The sequence below is a fragment of the Rhinichthys klamathensis genome, unplaced genomic scaffold (genome assembly GCF_029890125.1).
Source record: "Rhinichthys klamathensis goyatoka isolate OS25496 unplaced genomic scaffold, OSU_Roscu_1.1 h1tg000605l_1, whole genome shotgun sequence".
In the NCBI taxonomy this organism is placed as follows: Eukaryota; Metazoa; Chordata; class Actinopteri; order Cypriniformes; family Leuciscidae; genus Rhinichthys; species Rhinichthys klamathensis.
The window spans coordinates 337,883-353,263 of record NW_026607060.1 but is presented as its reverse complement, the minus strand read 5'-3'; the positions used below and the strand labels follow the sequence as shown (position 1 = coordinate 353,263).

Sequence of the window (15,381 nt, the reverse complement as noted above, 5' to 3'; positions counted from 1 at the left end):
TGTACTTAATCTTTTGATCGAGATACACTTAAAAGTATAATTAGGTATTCAAAGTATACTTGGTTTGTAGTGTTTACTCTTTTGATTGAGTAGCCTACTAATGACTTTTTTCACAAAGTTTTACATACTGTCTTATAAAATTAAATTTGAAAATATTAATTTATAAAGAAAACAGATTTGTTCCTAATTCTGAATATCAAATTTTTTGTGTAGACTAGCCACTGGTAGTGTACATAGGAATTTACTTGTAATTTATTTACTCGTTCCCCGCGATTGACTGAATTTTCCCGGCTATCCATGTTTTCACTGTTATACGGTAGAGGGCGCTATTATGCATCTTCTGAAATAGTACAGAATCTTTGCAACAAAAGAAGAAGTAGAAACATGTAATAGAAGATTGCTTAAGAAAATGTAAAATAAAGCGATCATCAAACATTAAACATCTAAATAGGATACCTATTTAGGAACATAGCAGTATACTTAAAGTGCAAAAATAATATATAAATAATAAACTATCAATTTGACGTTATCTTCACTTAAAGAAAACTTACAAGTATACTTGCAGTATAAAACTACTAAACTAGTTTACCGAGAGTACACTTCAAAGTGTACTTTCATAAACTAAAATATGTGCTACAAATATTTGATTAGTAAACTATCAGTATACCTATAAGTCCATTTATAGTATAGTTGCAACACAAATGAAAAACTTAATTGTGGACTTAGTTTACTACTGTTACACTTAAAGTAACTAACTTACTAAACAGTATAGGCTAGTAATAGTAAGTATACTAAGTATACTAATAAGTATACAGTAGTAAAAATAAGTTTACTTATTTTTTGTAAGAGAAGCCAGCTGGTACATGCATGTGAATCCGACAGCAGCCAATTCAGATGCTGTGAAAGCACATTTTTTTTTCTGGCACACATCGAATGGTCTTCATCTCATGGCTATTCTTCAGAGCCACTGTGCTTGATTTAGTTTTCCATGAAAAGGAAGAAGCTGCCTGTGCAAGCCAGCCAAAGGTTCCAGCCAGCCCATTCTCCACAGAGGGGTCTCCTCAGGCGCGGGCCAACATCGAGTTTAATGGACTTATTTGGCTTGTTCACACTCTAGCAGCGCTGCCCGTATTCACGCAGAGGTGCAGTCGACACACACATACACATCAATATTCAGTTCTATCCCTCCCTGATCCCTTTGCTTTCTTATTATCCCTAATAAAATACGTAACATACAAAAGCTCGGGAATAGTGCTGGACATCTACATGCAATGTGCCAAAAACTGTTCCACATGAGTGAATGCAAGTGAGTAAACAACCGGGGCTTAAGGGAGATAACGGCACTTAATAACATAGGGGAGGAACACGGCTTTTTCAGCAGGCTTCCTAATCACAATACTCCAGGAGATCGCAGAAACACAAGACGGATAGCTCATAAAAACAGGGACACAGCCATAACTATTGTTCGGCGGTGAGCTTATGAACCCCCGCAGGTGGACATGCTGCAGATATTGAAGACACTTACTCATTGCCAAAGCCACAATAATTTTCTCGGTGACTTGTGCGGACGGGCCGGTGTGGTTGCTACTTTGAAGAGCTATAGCGAGACTATTGAGCCCTAAGTACATTAAGAGAAACACCCCAGAGGCCAACACAATCAATGTTTGCCCAAGGAGAGTGAAAGTCTGTGTTTGACACCGCAAAGGATCTTGGGAATGCCGGACCTATTGTTATGAGTGTCAGATAAAGCTAAGCATTTAGATATAACAGTTGTGTGGGCATGCATGCAGTGTTTTTTCAACTACTGGCACCTTTATGTCCCAGGGGTATTTTCTTTTTTCATACTAGATCGTCAAACTAGAAACATATTTTAACTTCGTTTTTCTATATTCGCATAAAAACTATCATGGAAACTTTTCACAAATGCCTTTCATGTAGATTTTATTCTTTTACTTTTGTCGTAGACCTAGTGTTTTAATGTCAATTTCGTCATGACACGGAAGTAGCGACAGATCTTTTCTTTCGTATTTTGATGTACATCTGAGTGAATTGGATTATCGAAAAAGAAACAAAATGTATGGAGGGGACTTGGTTCTATCTATCGGTTGTTGATTGGATGCAAGCAGATAATTTACACAATAAGTGTCGGGATTTACTAGTCAGGATTTACTAAAGACAAGCAGTGAAAAATTAGCACTGAAAAGGCGTGGACAGGGTTATTTTTGCGGCTGACCTTATTGCATATGCATTTGTAAGAGTTTCCCTTTCAGATGCAAAATTTCTGGGTGGAGAGCATTTAAATGAATCATGTAAGGTGATTTACTAAGGTTTGCGCAAGTCAATTTACTGGTATTTGCTCCATTATTTACTGTCCAAAAAATGCATGTCTTAAACCAGACAGTAATTTGCGCTGCTCTTTGTAGATTACGTTGATCATTATGTAAATGATCCAGCCTCGTCTGTGTTCTTTAATTTACGCATCGTCAGTAAATCACTGCAGAAATGTCCACTTCCATCAGCGCTTTTATGGGATTTCGCTCTCGTGCTAATTTGCCCTGTTTAGTAAATCTGGCCCAAAATATCCAAAATTGGCCGATACCAATAAATTACATAAAAAATCTCTAATATCTCTAATAATTTCTATGGAACCCATACAGTATATCAAGCATCTCTATACTCTGCAAAAGTATTTATACTTAGAACACAGTAACAATCATACAAGTAAGTGTTTGTGAGCAGCATATATTTATGTCTATCAATTTATGCAAAAAGTGTGAAAAATATTGATTAATGAATTTAAACACCTCGCCTTTGACATTCTCCTTTGTGAGTGATAACAAAGTTACAGTACTAGTGGCAGAGCAAATGGGCCACACACACAAAGATAGATTGCCAGCAACGCATTCTCAGAAGCCCTGTTATCACCTAAATCAACACTCATTGAAAAGTGTTTGCACAAACAGATTTTTCAGGCCTGCTTTCTCCTGGCACCCTGTCCCTCTCATCAATATAATACAGTCTCTTACTTTATTCCACGCTCCCCTTTCACCATAACCAATACGAAATCCATCCTAGCCTTGGCATTTCCATCTCAAGATAATGTGAGCCACTTAGTATCTCTGGCAGGTCACTGTGAATGTGTGCGCATGTTTATGTACAGTATACAGTGGGCAAGTTTCCAAAAGAAAGTGTTTGGGGTCATAAGAGGACCTGACGACATCCATAAAAACTATATCTTGCTCCTTAGTAAATGGCTTTCAAATAACATCACATATAAATATAATCTATCCTCCTTGATGCAAACCCAGTTACGTGTCACCAGTCTTTGATCAGTGTTCTGCTACCTTTGAGACTAATGCATGACGGATTGTGCAGCTTTTGAAAGGGTAATTATTAAAGTTAACCCAAAACGCATTCTCACAAAATTTGACGCAGCCCCGTATGAATGCAGACCAGAGTGACGGGTTCACACCGCAACCTCACTTCCTATAGCTCAGGCTCAGACCCACAGGAGTGGGGGTCGGCCGTGTTATCTCTGGTCGCTGAGCCTCTGAGATGGGGAGGAGACGCAGGGAGCTATTTTTGCAAGCTTAACCAATGCTGTTAGAGGATCTATCAAGAGTAATTTGCCTCACAAAGGTCATCGCAGCCAGGGGCAGAGGCAGCATCACAGGCAGGAGCCTGGAACAGCAGTGACTCACTATGGTCCACATTCTCCTGCCGGCTTCACAGGACGCCATGTACCCACCACATCAAATCAACACACTGTCACGGAGGGATAAACTAGCATCAATATTGTATTGATTTTGCATGGTGTTAGATATTAATACATCGGTTGCTAAACGTTGCATGGTTTCAGAAGCCCAGCCTATACAAAGTGCAAAAATTCTGCTCTTAAACATAATAGTCAAAGTGCATGGTGGGCACGCTGTATTTTCAGCAATTCGTTCAATGCTTTACACTCTGAAAACAGTAAGGAACATGCAAGGTTCCTGAGTTTCCATCTGCCATAGACTATGGAATAGACAATGGGTCTCACATCATGATTCATCAATAACTTTCACAGTCAAATATATTCTAAATTTACGAGAAAAAAAAACGTAGGAACAACTGAAACCACATCACTATGGGTGGCCCTATTAATATTAAGTGTATATATATATATATATATATATATATATATATATATATATATATAAACACACACAACATTTATAGGGCCATCCATAGTATGTGATTTATATATATATATATATATATATATATAGTAAAAAAGTAAGAAAAGGTAAATGAGAAAAGGCACTTGGGGTGTGAGATTCCTTTGCATAAAACCGCTGGCGATTGAGAAATCTGTAATCTGGGTCTGTATAAAAAGTGTTTATTGTGTTTGAACTGGTTTGCTTGGCATTGCTTGAGGATCTTGCTCAAGGAGCACGTCTTTATAGTGCCATATGTAGGTTGTGTGGAAAGCCCTTATATGGACATGGTTTGGGCATGTTTTATACGAACAATGCAAATAATTTTGGGTGCAATTTGCTTATTTAAATTGTACCATTAGAACGTGGTTAAGAACAAATTCATGTGCATACACACATGTTGTGAATTAGACAGAAACTTTTCTTCTACATAATCCACAGAATTATTAGTGTATGAGACCCAGTGCTCTTTGGAATACTTCATTCTGATTGGTCATTCACAGCAGTCAGAGATTTCCTAATAGCCAACACTGTATATACTTTTAAACGATTGTTTTGTACATTTTGATGAACTAAATCGAAAAGCTTTAAGATAATTTACAAGTAAAATTCTACAAAAATTTCAACTCAAATCAATATTTAATGCCCACATATTTATTTATTTGACCAGTGGTCATATTAATGTACAGCCAGTTGGTCATTATTGCAAAAAAATAAACCCCAACTTGGGGCGGAGTGCATTATCGCTTACATACTTCACCAGAAAGTATAGGCTGCTTAGTTGTTGTCATTTAAAATCAGGAATTTTCTTCACACGTCCCCCATAAGTCTTTACACAAAGATAGGAGCTCATGTTAGAGGCACTAAATGAAAATGGTGAAAGCATATCTGACTGTTATACTGACTGGGCTTTAACACAAAGAAACATTCATTATTAATTTCTCCTGCTCATTTAAATTGCCACCCAAAAAAAATTCTGCTAGCGTATAGATAAAAAGTGTATTTCCACAATGTACTGCAAAGTGCTGACAAGTTTCTTCCATTACTAGTGCAATAATAAATGAAGTCCACCGTAGCCATGTGTTTTAGCCCAACCTTTTGTTCCTAGTCTAACAGCCCTCACTCGCACCTTTAGTGCACATTAAAAAGGCAAAAACACAGGACCCCATGCCTGCCGAGTGTCCCGAGTGGCAGTGTAAGTGGTTATGAGGTACAGTATGTTCACATCCCAACGAGCCAATCTCATTGTCCGTTTGAGGATATGTGCACTGGTGCGTGCGCATCTCCCCATGCATGTTTGACACATGTTTGAGATGCCGTGTGATGGCCGAGCAGCATCTCATGCTTTCCGTATTTCCAAAGCCTTGGTGAACAAGGGGAGGAGGAGGAGGAGGAGGAGGAGGATGGGAAACAGGGTTGAGGATGGGGGAAGGTATGGAGATAGAGCAGTGGGCCTATATCGCAGACGGGAGCGGCTGGTTTCCAAGGAGATGTGTGTGCGTGATGAGAGTGTATGAGACAGGCTTTGCTTGGGTGCACACTTGGAAGGAAGAGTCCCTCTTCATCACTCCCTGCTTTGCCTCTCTCTCCCCCTTCCCTCCCCACCTCAGTTCCCAGGTCATCATTTATCCTGGGCAAGGCCAAACTGTTCCCCTGAGATCCACCTGCACTTGAGGACGTACTGCATTAATCTTACACCTCCATTCAGCAAATGAACCCGTGTTGAATTCCACCGGAGCATTCCCTTATTATTACGTACATAACCGCTAATGTGCCTTCCTATGATGACATGTGATGCAACACGCCATATATTTAACCCTCATGTTCTGTTTGGGAGGCCTCAAGGCCTTTTTAATAGCTTGAAAAATATACTTAATATATTCGAGTATCAGGTTGATAATTTGTGACTTTTCCTATCTTATGAGAATTGATCATAAACACAAATTCAACTTTGAAAAATGTTCCTCAATGAAAAATGTTACATCACTTCTGTTTTGGTCTCACAGACCCAAAATATAAACCATGATTAGATGTAATGGATTTTCTGAAATTGTACACATACAGTTGTGAATTGTTTTGTTTTTGATTTGACTATGGAGCACATGAAAGTAATTCTGAAAGGTTAATTTGGAAATTACTATAATTTTTAGGCATACACTACTGTTAAAAATAGTTTGGGGTCAATAAGAATTTTTAACGTTTTGAAAGACTGCATTTATTTAATAAAAAATTCAGTAAAAAAAAAAGAGTTATATTGTGAAATATTATTACAATTTAAAATTCTTTTTGAATATACTTTAAAATGTAATTTATTCCCTGTGATGTCAAAGCTGTATTTTCAGCATCATTAATCCAGTCTTCATTGCCACATGATCCTTCAGAAATAATTCTAATATGATGATTTGATGTTCAAGAAACATTTATTCTTATTATCATCAGTGTTGAAAATGGTTGTGTGCTGTTTAATATTTTTGTGAAAACCGTGATTCTATTTTTCCAGGATTCTTTGATGAATAGAAAGTTCAAAAGAACATTTATTTGAAATATAAATCTTTTGTAACATTATAAATGTCTTTACTGTCACTTACGGTCAATTTAATGCATACTTGATTATAAATAATAAAAATAAAGAAACCTCACTGACCCCAAACATGTGAACCCATACATAAAATATATGTATAGTTTATTTCCAAGTGTAATTTCCAAAGAACACGAGGGTTAATAAAGTCATGCCTTTTGGTAACTGTTTCAATGAAAATTGGAACAGTGTGCAGTGAATCACATCCTCACGCCGATTCATATTATTCATATGAATTCTAATAGTCTGATATGCTGTTTGCTATAAATATATGACTGTACCTTCAGCCTTTGGCATTTAAACTGTAATTACGTGGTAGGAATCATGAACTTAAGTGAATCTTATGGCCCATCAAATTCAAGTCGCACTTCAGTTCACAGCTTTTCCAGGAAGTCTCGATCAGTACTTGCTGTTTTGGCCTCCTGCAGAGACAATCATTTACATTGGCACACAGAGCTGCACTTGATGAACTCCTCCTAGAGCGTTTAACACATATGGCTGCTGGACATGTAAGGAGGCTGAAGAGAAAGATAGCATGACCTGACAGACTACTGAAAACACAAACAAACATCAACTTACACTCCCTACTTAACACTAATGTCTCAATCATAGCTATTCAACAAATGCACTTCCAATCCTACACCTGTAGTACAGAGTTTTTCAAAGTGGAAACGTCTCCCTTGATGCTTTCGCCTAAAATTATAAGCATCCAAACTATCAACATCAGAGGGTAGTTCACCCAAAAATGAAAGTTATGTCATCATTTACTCACCCGCATGTCGTTTCAAACTTGTATGACTTTCTCGGTGGAACACAAAAGAAGATATTTTGAGAAATGCCCCAGTGTTTTTTGTCCAGTCAATGAAAGTCCAAGGGGTCCAACGTTGTTTTAGACCACACTGACTTTCATTGCATGCTCAAAAACAAAGTTCTTCTACAAAATATCTTATTTTGTGTTCAGCTGAAGAACGTCATGAGGGTGAGTAAATGATGAGAGAACTTTTAATTTTTGGTTGCACTATCACAAACACAAGACCAATATTCACAAAGAGGCCAAATCTTTTAAAGGGGTCATATAATGCCATTTTTGTACAAGTTAATATGAATCTTTAGGGTCTAAATGAAAACTTTGTAATATACTTTTATTAAAAATTCTCATTAGTATTTTAAGAAAACACTAATTTTACCTGGTCAAAAACAGCTCTGTTTTCAGCACGCCGTTTCAGTGCATATGCCTTTAAATGATAGTGAGCTTATCTCACTCCGCCCCTCTGTTCTGCAGGCGTTTTGACACAACGCACGTGGAGTGTTGCCTTGACAACAGTTGAGGGTATATTCTGGAGAAAGAATGGCAGCGGGAGTCTCTGAGGACACATCTGTGCAACCGTATCAGTTTGAACCGGAGTCGGACCCGGAACAAGATGACGGCCGCAAAGAAGTTCGACAATTAAGGCTCGAACAGGACGTTTCTGAATGGTTGGTTAACGTAATGTCACTTAGATCTATCTTTGTATGCACTGGCAGGGTAGAATAGTGAGATACGAACGCTATGTGTTTACTGATGTATACGTTAGTTCATTGACAGATTGACGTTACAACTAATGGTCATGAAAAACTTTTTTTCGCGATTTGCAAAGATTAATATAAAGGTTAATAAAACTTTACACACTTCTTCTGGAGGTGCAGAGGGAACATAAATAAGTTAGTTGGTACCGATTCTTTTTTCAGGAGCAGCTTCTTAGCAAAACCTGACCCTCGTTAATAAAGCAGTCTGGTGGGAAATGATTCAAACATGAACGCATTGACATTGCTCGTGGGGAATATTCCCTTCGAAAACAAAACTCAGCCACTGCGTCTTCAGCGGTTCGGATTTAGGAACATCAAAATGACTGCTGTGTTCGTTATTACACCCAAGAACAGAACACCACAGTCACTTAGACGCCATTCTGCTCCAGCGTATCAACAATGACGGACTATGTTGACAGCTCGCTCAGGGCGGGTCTGTGTTGAAACACTGCTGTCAATCAACAGTCGTGGGAGGGGCGTCGAAAACGGCTCGATTTGAGGCAGGGGAAAACATATAAGGAGATTAAAACAAAAACACTGGATGGATTTGTATCATTGTATGATGGTTGTGTACCGGCACTGCCAACACACATATCAGTACAATCAACTTGTAAAAGTGCATGTACCATTATATGACCCCTTTAAGAACAGTAAGTGAAGATAAATATTAAAAAGCCATCTGAATTGGCATTCACAACCCTTATTATTTCAGAATTTAACACCTTTCTGAGTAAGAAATACTATTGTAATGTGAAAAGTGGGTGTTTCATACCAGAAAGAATCGCTAAAATGCGTCTAAATACCTATTTTGCTATTGGTTAACATGATCAAATAGGCTGCCTGGCCTAGATGATGTCAGCATGACAGAAAGGTTGCTTCCAGAAAGAGTAAAAAAATAATTATTTTGATTAAAGATTACAAAATCAAACATTTTTTTCTATGAAATAAAAGCCACTGATGAATCATTCACAATGAGACCAGAAATGTGCATTAAGAAAGTAAAAATGGTCAATGGCGGTTCCATAATGATTTTGAATAACATCAACAGGCAAAGCAAAGCTGTCATGCATGGAGAAACATGCTGAAGGTAGTAAGCGGCTGTAGAGCCAACCCAACACTTGAAGGTTATATTCAGAGAGGCTGGTCATGTAGTCTTGTCCAGCAGAAAGCCTCATTATTACCTTCCTCAAAGATTTATTTCCAGACAAGCATAGACCATGACTCAGAGTGATAGGTTTCTACTTAGATGGATCAATCCCTCATTGATATTAAGCAAATAAATCATGAGAATCTTTTTGAGATTTAAAGTGGATCAAATAGGGCAGTGGGTATCCGTGCACTGGGTGACAGTGACATACACTTCAATTAAATTAATACTGAAAAGTCAATCACTGGATTTGTGTAATCTGCCATGGTCACATCTATTGGATTGCGCCCATCCCTTTCAATTAAAGATGAGGATCTTCCCATCACACTGCAGTCATGTCACCTCTCTGCGTTCCCTGGGGCAGGAGATTAATCAAAGTTTGAAAAGACATTATGAAGTACATTATTTCGCTCCCAGTCAAGCAGTGTCAGGGCTGCCAAAACCTAAACTGCATGGAATTAGAATGAATCCATCCAGAGGACAAAGGCAAGGAAAGAGAGGGAAGATAAGGAGAAAATAGAGGAAGAGGATAAGCAAAAGTCATCATCATGTTTTAGGGGTATGTGATGTACATTTGAATTACAGGGTATGTTTTAAACTCCATAGGGTGTTTTGTTGAGCTCACTGTACTTATGTAAGGCTGTGGGCTTCTAGTTTGAATTGACTTTTATTTCCCCTTAAAAAGCCCTTTAAAGCTGCTTTGTGTGCGAGGTGGTACAACACGCTGTTCACTATCATTCAGAGCACCTTGATTGACAGAACGGTGTGGCTGATCACAGCTTCATGAGAGAATAAATATATTTGGTAATATTGGTAATAATCTTGCACTCAGGCAGACACCAACAGCAATAGCCAGGTATTCTGCACTGTAAAAAATTATGCAGGAGGGTGTTAAATACAACCTGTGCAAATCAGTTATATTTTACTTAAGTATATTAGTTTGCAAGTAAAATATATAAAAATGAGTACATTCTAACTACACTACCTATTTATTAAAAGTAATATCTGCAACCTTAAAAGAATGAGTAAAACATACCCCATTATATTAGTTCAGTGGTCACAAATTGCGCATGCGCCAACTTCAACGTCCATGCGGGAATCACGGAATTCAAATTCAACGTCTTCCAGCGAGACGACGAAGTGTTGAGCTCTAGGTAAGTTTATTTTGTTTGTTTGTTGTTGTTTATCGTGTTGATATAATATAACGCAAATGTTAACTTATTTAATAGTAAAATTTACCAAAAGATTTGTAATTTGCTCGCTTCTGTGTTCTGTTATCCTTTCGGCACCACACCCATAGCTGATGATATATCTAACGTTAACGTTAGTCTGAGGTTGGTCGATTTCGCGTTGATAGCTAAGTTACAGGGTCTTATACACCTGCAAATGCGAGTAAAAATCTACATTCATGAGTAAAATATTCGCTTCCATATGCCATTAGTGTTATGTACATGGCTGAAATTAGTGAACACAACAGAGTCGCAGCGCGCAATGCGTCTGTAAGTTACAGAGAGAGACTGTTGACGTTCTGAGGACAGGGTAACGTTAACGTAGAGAAAATAATAAAAGCAGTAAAACTGTTAACGTTAATGTGGTTTCCTTGCATTTATATGATGATATGTGTGTTAGAAGGGATCAAATTATAAAGTAGGCCTACTTTTGTTTTTGTTTATTATTGACGGATATGATAATTATTGTGTGCCTTTCTGTTGGGTTCTTTCATTTAATGTTGGCCCTATGTCAAAAACGGTTTGGTGTTAATATATTTGGGTAATTTGTTAATTTTTTTCGTATGCATGGTTTCGCGATGTGCTTAATTTGTTATCCATATCCTCCTTTACAAATATTTAACGTACACAAAATTGTTCATATATTATGCTAGCATATCACCTAACTTTAACTGCTGCTCTCCTCTTTTGATTTTGCATCATGCAGATGTAATTGTGCATCATGTAAAAGCAGTCTTGTTGTTTTTTAAGCAAGCTTACATTGATTTAAGCCTAAATGCAGTTAATTTATGTCTTGATTAAATCTTTAATCAAAAATGTATAATTAAAAAATGTCTTACTTTTTTTCTTCCACAGAAAGATCTTCATGAAAACATTTGAAGACCGTGCAAGAAGAATTATAAGTTCAACCATAGAATGTTTCATCCCATGAAGGCGTTTATTTTGAATGGGAAGTGTTGAAGAAGTTTTATAACGTAGGCTAAGTGGTAAAACTTTACAATAAGGTTTCATTTGTTAGCATTAGTTAATGCATTAATTAAGATGGACTATTAATGAGCAATACAGTATTTATTAATCTTTACTAATCTACAGTCATTCATTGTTCATATTAGTTCTCAGTGCATTAACTAATGTTAAAAATTACAACTTTTTATTATAATAATTTATTGGTAAATGCTGTAGAAGTGTTGTTCATTCTTCGTTCATGTTAACTAAAGTAGTTAGAGTGATAGTTCACCCAAAAATGAAAGTTATGACATAAATTACTCACATTCATGTCGTTTTAAACCTGTAAGACCTTCTTTTATCTTCAGAACACAAATAAAGATATTTTTAATAAAATCTGAGAGATTTCTCTCTCCCTCCATTGACACATTAAGCGGTTTAGTTCAAATTGTCTGAAGATAGACAATCATTTTATATGACAAACATATTACATTTAGGCTTTTATTCACATAAACATTGATCAGCGAACAAACAGAAGCTCATTGGTTCTTGCTGAAGCTCAAACATGCTGTGTAACACGAGAATTAACCTCATTGGTTCTCGCAGATCAAGGGAACATGTTTTAGCTTCCGTTTACCATAACTGATGTGGGAGTTGATTAATGTTAATAATGTTAATAAAAGCCTAAATGTAATCTGTTCATCACAAGTGATTGTCTTTCTTCAGAACATTTTTACGATCTCTTTATGAACTTTTTGAAGCTTCAAAGTGGTACAGTAGTTGTGTAGACTGCAAATGGAGGGACAGAAATATCTCAGATTTCATCAAAAAGATCTTTATTTGTGAATGAAATTCTTATGGGTTTGGAACAACATGAAGGTGAGTAGCCTAAGTGATGACAAAATTTTAATTTTTGGGTGAACTAACCATTTAACCATGTTAACTAATGAAACCTTATTGTAAAGTGTTATCACGTGAGTGATATTAAGTTGTATGTCGCTTAAAATTTAATGTTGAATAATGGTTATTTTTTATTAATTTGTGTTAAGTTTATAAAAAAATTAAATGTTTGTTTGTATCCATATAGCATGTCAGTCCTTTGAGGTAAATGAGATCAGCCTCTGCTCTTATTTCAGATCCACCACCACACATTACATCAAATTGTGTATTTCTTTGTGTTTGAAATAACAAAATGTGTGAGAAATTTAAGACTGTTGCTTTTAATGTATATTCTGACTTCCCATTATTTTTAAATGGACAGTGTTGAAGAAGTTGTATGTAATGTGAGTCATATTAATGTAAGAGGACTCTTTTGTAGTTCCATTGTTAGTTTGAAATGTTTGTTTTTTGGTCAATAAAAAGTAATACATGAGATATCCTGTGTCTGGCCATTTTTAGGTAAATTTAACCATCTCTGAATAAGTAATGTTTAATTATTTCTATTGACTTATTATTATTAATAAAAATTAAGTAGATGGACTTTTGCCTGCTAACAATAGAGTAATTATTACTCAGTAATTAGCTGTGTATCGTATTGAAAAATATTAGGTAGACTTTACCTAATTTTGTTTAGTATGTCATAGCCATTAAATGTAGGTACACTTTATTCAAAAATATGGGATGAAATCTACCCAAACAAAGTGAGTGCAAATTGTTACCTCAATTTTATTGGGTAGATTCTATAGGTTTGTTTTTACAGTGTGTGTCAACAGCTTGCAATACTGAGAGATTTATACTTTGTAGAATAAAGTGATTTTATTGAACTGCAATATAAGGTAATCAATATGACTGCCCATCTTATTTTGGATTGACAAGCGAGTAATTAGACATTTTAGCCCTGATCTATTGGTTATATGACAGTTGCAATCATCATGCTGCTTATTTAAAAGACTCAATTTGTGACTGTGGGAAAATAGCTTCAAAAAGCCTTCAATTCATTTAAACAGTCAGGATACAGTTGTAGTTAACAGCAGTTAACAGTTGTAAATATTGTAGTATAAAAGTAAATTCTGGTGATAGATTGAGGTTAGTAGTGCTTCCAGTATGTCACATTAAATAAAACTCAATTTAATCATCAGTGATAGAATGAACAGTGGTGTATAGGCTACTAGAAAAGCTATAGTCTATACTAGAATCTTTAGATAGATAGATAGATAGATAGATAGATAGATAGATAGATAGATAGATAGATAGATAGATAGATAGATAGATAGATAGATAGATAGATAGATAGATAGATAGCAAGTTGGACTTGCACAAAACGTCTTACCTTCCAGACAGCAGGTTCTCCAGAGCCCTGAATGGGTCATGACTTCCTCATTCTTCCTGCTCGTCTCGTTCTCGTTATTACTTTTGACCCGGCACACTCCTCGTGAGTACAGCCAATAGTCCGTTCCCACAGCGATAGTCATCAGGCTGAACGCGGCGAAAGCGCCCACTGTAGTGATGAGCATTTGGACTCCTCTGTCACACATCAACATTTTGCCTCATTTCAGGATGGGGGGTCAATACAAGGTTCTTAGTGTGTCTCGCAAAACCTCCTAGCCTGCCTGGTGTGCGGACTCCATGCTCCAATCGACTTCAGAAGCTCATACCATTATTATGTGTTGATTTCTGGGGTGTCGAGACTGTTGCAGTCGCTGTTGCTGCTTCTCAAGTTCAGTAGAAGCCTCACAGTGTTTTCATCGCTTAAGCGGAGAGCTATTTGTTTCTCATTCTGGGTTGTGAAAAAAAACTGTTATTGAGGAACGGTCTCTCATCAGCACCACAGCATTTTGCAATTGAGGTACTAGGCTAAACGAATGACACGATGTTTCGCCTGTGACTTCATAAAAAACAACGTTGTTTCCCGTAAACGCCAATAGATCAGTGTTTATGCACGGAGATTAAGTATCAAAAATACTGTCCCCAATTGTTAATCCAGCGGAAAATACCTTCGTTCAACGGATGCATCCGGTATTTTTCTCTAAAAGACAAGAGAAGAGTAAAATATCCCACTTCATGATCAGCTTGTCTCTCCAAAATTCCCCTTCAGATCTGACGAATTAAAAAAAAATACATTGGATTACATATGGAGCAGCATGTTATGAAGGCACCCTGTCAATAAGTGGTCGTTTAAATGAACATAATCCCAGCACTTGTAATTGCTGTCAACGGTGATGCTGGTGCCCGCAAATGTGTTTTACAGCAATGACAGCTCCCACGTTCCTCCCGAATCCGCTGGTTTGAAACACCGCCCACAGAGGGAGCGCGCTGGCTGCTGCTGTCCGCGCTGAATGGACGAAGCCTCTCGTCTAATCTCGGAGTTTCTCCCCGCACAGCGCCCCTGGCTCAACCAATGTGCTACTTAAGGCCTTCATATGCAAAGATATGGGTAAGAAGCGATGCATGAAAAATCGGACCCTGGAGAACAGGATCGTCTTTAAAGAGCCACAGACATTTTCGATGATTTCCTCCACGGAGACCTTCATATGGGCAATTCTGTAGAGCTTTATAGATCACTGGATAATTTGGATTCTTAGGGATAAGATGACAGTAGCCTACAATTAAAAGTTGCACGACTTCCATTGACCTTTTTTTGTTTGCTTTTTTTATTTAATTATTTTTGAATAGGGTGTAAAAAAAAAGAAGGTTCTTATTCAGATTAGCTATTCTGAATTTATGGGCGGTCACACTGCACTTTTCGTTCCATTGATACTTGATTGATGAAAACTGAAGCCA

The 15,381-nt window shown here is 37.1% G+C and overlaps 1 protein-coding gene across 1 annotated transcript in view; it reads right to left on the bottom strand.

Moving 5' to 3' along the window:
• The window catches only part of cacng3b (calcium channel, voltage-dependent, gamma subunit 3b), a 46,532-nt gene extending 31,414 nt beyond the window's left edge, over positions 1-15,118 (bottom strand). Inside the window, exon 1 of the mRNA XM_056240653.1 lies at positions 13,931-15,118. Within this exon, the coding sequence (XP_056096628.1) occupies positions 13,931-14,141 (211 nt within the window). The 5' untranslated portion in view covers positions 14,142-15,118. The remainder of the gene's footprint in view (positions 1-13,930) is intronic.
• Between the last annotated feature and the right edge of the window lie 263 nt (positions 15,119-15,381).